Source organism: Eulemur rufifrons, chromosome 3, assembly GCF_041146395.1.
Source record: "Eulemur rufifrons isolate Redbay chromosome 3, OSU_ERuf_1, whole genome shotgun sequence".
Classification (NCBI taxonomy): Eukaryota; Metazoa; Chordata; class Mammalia; order Primates; family Lemuridae; genus Eulemur; species Eulemur rufifrons.
This window is the reverse complement of record NC_090985.1, coordinates 80,496,382-80,502,381: the sequence shown is the minus strand read 5'-3', so window position 1 is coordinate 80,502,381 and position 6,000 is coordinate 80,496,382. Positions and strand designations below refer to the sequence as shown.

General features: G+C 41.4%; 1 protein-coding gene across 1 annotated transcript in view; it reads left to right on the top strand.

Annotated features, from left to right (window-relative positions):
• The first annotated feature begins 1,419 nt into the window (after nt 1-1,419).
• The window catches only part of CRISPLD1 (cysteine rich secretory protein LCCL domain containing 1), a 44,570-nt gene continuing 39,989 nt past the window's right edge, over nt 1,420-6,000 (top strand). The window contains exons 1-2 of the mRNA XM_069466341.1: nt 1,420-1,839; nt 2,806-3,125. Of these exons, the coding sequence (XP_069322442.1) occupies nt 2,868-3,125 (258 nt within the window). The 5' untranslated portion in view covers nt 1,420-1,839; nt 2,806-2,867. The remainder of the gene's footprint in view (nt 1,840-2,805; nt 3,126-6,000) is intronic.

Here is a 6,000-nt window from a genome sequence, read left to right as displayed (position 1 = left end):
AACATGTTCTTCATCTGCTATAACAAAGACAGTTCTTTTAACATGAACTTTGGAAGTCTTCTATTAGTCTCTAGGAGGGGAAGGCAGTTTTCTGAACCCTGTGCATAAGAATTATGAATAACTACTTGAAAAATACAAACTTAAGAATCCCTTTGTTCTTAAACTACTATACAATTGCAAAACTACACTTCTATGAAAGGCTTATGTGCACCATTTTTCACCTCTGCGCCCTGCTAATAGGTGATGTTTCCTTTTTCTTCTTTGTGAGAGGAAGAAAGGTCTCACACGTATCTGAGGCTTAGATCCGAGTTTTTGGGTGTGATAGATACAGTGTAGTTGGATGGCAGAAAGAGGTAGCGGTTTGGGATGATTTGAGTTACTATCAGAATGTTTCACTTTGATCATACGCTAGATACTCTACATTTTAGAAATAATAAAAATTGAGATTACGACTCACTACAGAAGGAAAGCAAAGGTAAATAGATTAAATAAATGCTCTTTCAATAAAAAAGCAGCTCCATATTCAGTGGGGTGAGCCTTTGTGAATTTAAAATTAGTAATTTTCCTACTTCAGATTACAATTTGAACAACGGAAGAACTGAGTCTCTCCTTTTACTGTCAGTCCAGGGCTGGGGTTGGAATTCCTGTCAAAATAGCACTAAGGGTACCCTTTATATCAACTCCGTAAATGTATACATCATTAGGGGGAAAAAAATGCAGCGGTCACCTTGAGAAGACAATGCCTTATATTTTACGGGTGAGGTGAGGCTCTCGACTGTCTTACAATCCTGAGATCGCCCCAAATTCTGGGGACCCCATTCTCCATCTGGTTCTCATCCAGGTTTAACGAAGCCAAAAAGAACAACTTCTCCATTCTAGATGGTAGGTCCTGGAAACAGATGCGGACCCCTGGAGAAAATAAAAGGAAAAGGGTTTCTCTCTCCATCCCATCCCCCAGCTCTCCTGTGTCTCTAAGACTGAAGGTGTTAACCGACACCCCCTCCCCATGCCGTGCTCTCTGGGGCAGCTCCTTTTCCGTAAGGCCTGTTAAGGATGAATTTTAGCCTCTCATCAGAAGAGAACCAGGAGGAGGACCTTTGAAAGCAGGGGAGCTGTGAGGGGCGGGAGGAGTTGGGGGCAGTCCTCGCACACAGCTCCCGCAGGGTCCGGAGCTTCCCCGCTCCGCTCTCAGAAGCCCAAAGCACGCCCACAAAGGCCAGGCGCCCGGTCGCTGCGCCGGGGGAGAAGCAGGGCGGGCTGCTCCTCGCGGCTCGGGCGGGCCTCGGGCCAGGGCTGGAGGGAGGTGAGGTGGGGGTGGGGGTGGGAGCGGAGGCGGGGGTGGGGTGGGCGAGGAGGAGCGCTCGTGTCACGTGCGCTCGCAGGGGCTGTAATAAATGCCCGCGAGCTCTAGGGAGCGGCGGAAGCGCTGGGCGCCTGGCTTTGCGCGCGCGGCTGTGCAGAGCAGGAGCGCGAGGTCGCCGCCAGCCGTTGCCGCCGAGTCCGGCTCGAGTCCCCGCCCCTCGCTCCTGCAGATAATGCTCGGAGACGCTCGGGCGCCCACTCTGGCACGCTAACGAGGCAGCGAGCTCCCTTTCCGCCCCAGCTGCACCGTCTAACTTTGGAGCGCTTTCCTGCCACTTCTTCCAGGGTACAGGGAACCGCGGAGGCAGAGCCTCGCGTCCCCTTGCAGTCCGCGCCCTCGTCGCCTCCGGCCGCGCAGTGCCCGGGTCCTGCCCGAGCGGGGCGCTCTGTTTGCAGCAGTGTGTGAGGACGCGAGGCGGCTGCGGAGGCCGACGTCCTGCTCCGCTAGACTCTCCCCGGGAACTTCACACTGGAGAGGTAAGGGCGATTCTAAAATGCATCGCTGCGGGGTCAAGCTGCCAACTTTTCCCATCTCATTTTTTTTTTTCTATTAAAACCTTACTTAAAAAAAAAAAAGGCAACTTGTAGAGAATGATCAGGCACGGAGGGTGGGTGGGCTACTCGGCTAGCAGCGGCCTTGGAGATTATCGGAAGCTTGTTCTTGTAAGTGACTTTGTGGGTTCACCTTCCTCTGTCGCGCGCTTTCCTTTTGGGTTAAATGAATAGTGTGCGGCTGCAGTGTATGGGAGGAAAACTCTGAGGTTGTCGGGGAGCTGCTGGCATTCTCGGGTGCAAGCCACACGTTAGGCACAGACTTTCCAGGAAATAATGATTGAGTTCTTGACCTGCGTCCGGATAAGAGATTTCTCCCAGTGACCGGAACCATTCATTCTGAGTAATTCACAGGCCGCCCTGGATGTACCCATGGATACATGTATGAATAGCCTTTTATTAAGACATTCACCCTCAATTTGAGAATACTGTGGACATTATGAATGCATGTGAACCAGCGATGGGACACTGGAATAAAATATACCTTAAACGAAAAATAATACCTTAAAACTCACTACAGAGAAACATGGACCTCTAGACTAAAATAAAACATTCTAGTTTGCAGACTATATGTAATATATAGCCATTTAAATCTTGTAATGCAAATAGTATTTCCAAGTTTTGGCTCTTCTGGGCTACTTTGGCCATTTATTTTTGGCCTTACGGATATTACCTTGGGAAATATAGTTGTCTGTTTTCTGGAAACATACACTGTGAAAAGTCCTATGGAAGAAAAAATGGATTGGAGATAAGTTATTTCAAAAGCGGGTGTCTGTTGGTGTTATATAAACAAATCAAAGTGGCATACTCTCATTGTAACTTTTGCTTTTGTTATTAAAAAATTAATATCTGCCTGTATTTTCATCTTAATCGCATGACATGCCGTTATAGCCAAAAGGAGTGGAAGAGCCTGTCTTGGAGATTTTCCCGGGGAAATCCTGAGGTCATTCATTATGAAGTGTACCGCGCGGGAGTGGCTCAGAGTAACCACAGTGCTATTCATGGCTAGAGCAATTCCAGCCATGGTGGTTCCTAATGCCACCTTATTGGAGAAACTTTTGGAAAAGTACATGGATGAGGATGGTGAGTGGTGGTCGGCCAAGCAAAGAGGAAAAAGGGCCATCACAGACAATGACATGCAGAGTATCTTGGACCTTCATAATAAATTACGAAGTCAGGTGTATCCGACAGCTTCTAATATGGAGTATATGGTAAGGAAATTTTCAAGTGGTATGTACAAAAGAAATGTTTATTTATGTTTTCAGTCACCACGGTGAAATTTTCTTATGCTATTCTTTAATCTGTAACCATTTGTCCAGTATGGAATTTAAAAAAAAAGATTTTCTTCGAGAGTGTCTTCCTCTGCATTTTCTTTTATTAGCATTCCTCCTGTTTCTAAGAGCTCTTGGAATTTCAGAGTAGAATTAAATACCTTTAGATGCGATGTTCCTACTAAGTGCTCTAAATTCGACTTCTACCAGAAGGTTACTAATACTGAGAATGCTGAATAGTTGGTGTATTTGCTTTTAAGTGGCTTAGTAGACAAATTACTTCCTAATTCCTAACTGATAGAACCTTCTTATGAATAGTGGATCTGGAAAATTCAGAGAGACTAATAATTTCAAGAGCTTTCTGGAGTGCTGATTTTTATATATATGTTTATATATATATATATATATATAGTTTCTGATGGGCCTTTGTTTCTTACAAATGTGTAAATGACATTGTAAAGGTTACATTTCTATGGTTGCTATATGTTAAAGACTACTTTGGCAATGGCTTTTCTTTCTGGATTTATTATTTGTGAACTTTGAAGTGTGAAAATAAGCCCTGGCAAATGATTAAATAAAAATATGCAATTTATCCTTAATGATCTTGTACTTACTTTTAAAGTAAATTAGAAAGTTTGAGAAACAAAATTACTTCTTTAAAACTATCAGCATATAATTCAATATACCATTATTTCATACCCTGAATATTTAGACAACTTAAAAAAATCTATTACTTCCATGAATTAGGAATGCATTAGTAAAGCCTGATAATACATAATTTTTGGTGAGGGCAAAGTTTATTTAATGAAAATTGGAAATGACATTTCTCCTTGGGGTACATTGTAGGTTGCAATTAATTTTAATGCATTCTAGTTTTTCTTCTTTTCTGCATTTACTTTAGTTTTGATGGGTATTCTCCATTTAGGTAGCTTCCATGATACATGGAAGTTCTAAGTTCTCATTACCGATTACAAAATATGCCATTATGTTAACTTTTACTGGAAAAAAAATTTTATCCTAAAGAGCGTAGGTAGCACTCAAAAGAACTAATCAGACATTAAGAATTGGAACCCAGGAATCAGGCTGTGTAGGTTTAATTTATGGCACTGACACCTACTAGCTGTGTGACTTTGGGCACTTACTAATTTCTCTCTACTTCAGTGTCCTTGTGTCTAGTATGCGTACTCACCTCAAGGGGTTGTTGTGAAGATTGAATGAGATAACCTGGGTAAAGTTTAGCTCATTATCAGGCATACTGCAAGGTCTCCGTAAATGTGGCTAAAACATATATTCTGAATTTTATGTCTCCTCATACTGTTTAAATATGATATTCAAGGAAGTTGTTAGCTCTTCTCAAAATTCTATGCAGGATATGACATCTGTAATGTCTCCTATTTCTGCTTCTTGTGTATTTTAAAGTGTTTGCCCAGAGTGAAAAATTCTATGACTTCTTCATCTGTGAGACTTCAAACAGAAAAGCCAATTATGGAGTCTTTCCAACCAGGCCACTGGATGCTTATTCCATGTGGATAGATACTCAGTTGCATTTTATTTAAAATAAGAACGAACTTGGGAGTTCAAACCCACCAAAAGTAATCTGAGAATATTTGTATGTGTTTTAAGTAATATGGAAATCATGAAAGAACAGTTCTGTGATTCGTTTTCATGTCTGACTTCCAAAAAAAATAACTGCTTATTGTATGATGTCTGGTCTGGGATGTTTATATGAGTTTCATTTTAGTTTCACTGGTTTCATTCTATCCTTGAAATGTAGATTCAGAAACCAGCCAGGGTTTATATTGTGTTGCCCTTAGATACTGTTAGCACTGGAACGGTATCTCAGCCATTACCTAGGCTGCAGAGGAGTACATTCCCCAACTGTAAAACTGGAACACATTTTCTAGAATACGCATTTAAGGGAAGTCTAAAATAATAATTCTATTTTATTTGAGATACTGTTGATTTAAGTATTTAATAGCAGTGTAAGTATAAATGTAGATCATTCTTAAAAAGATACAATTTATTCAGTTACTTAAAGTGTATTTATTTGAAAAAACAAAATTAAAAACTGGCTAAAGAGCTATTTCTTGTAAAATTTGCAGTGTTCTATGATAAGTGCCACCACTGTTGGCCACTTGTACCCTATATGTCATTTCATGTTAAACGCTTGAATAGCCAGTTACCTTATTTACACTTAGTGTGTATTTTACTCTGTTCTTTGTCTTTGAACCTATGGCAGACAAGTTACATCCATACTTACTAACATTACATTCCTATATCACTGCCCCTAAATTGTAGTGTTAAAAATTGAGAATGGAAAGTCGTATCTTCCCTTGAAGAGCTTATGGGTTGATGGAGAAGAAAGAATAGACACATTTGACACATTTCTAGTAAGCAAGGACACAAAAGTCTTTGTTTATGTGTATGAATAATGCCAAGGGAGCACAGAATAATGGAACATTCCTAATTGTGAGAGTTAATCAGTGGGGAAGCTGAGCTACATGTTGTTTCTTGAAGGTGGTCATGGACATGAATCGTAAGAAAGGGTGGAAGGTAGACATCATTTAGAAGAAGAGGAACAGAAAAACACAGGGTGGCAGGAATTGGCAGACTAGTTGTAGGGAATGGGAAGCAGATTAGGCTGATGAAAGTGCAGATCTTGTGGCAGAATTAGGAAGTAGACAAATGAATTGTTGGTGATAGAAACCAGTAATCCTAAGTAAGGAGATTACCTACATTTAATTTAGGGTAAATCGAGAAATGGGGGCTTTTAGGTCATCCAGTGAACCTGTTGCCTCCAGATTTTGGAGGAAGA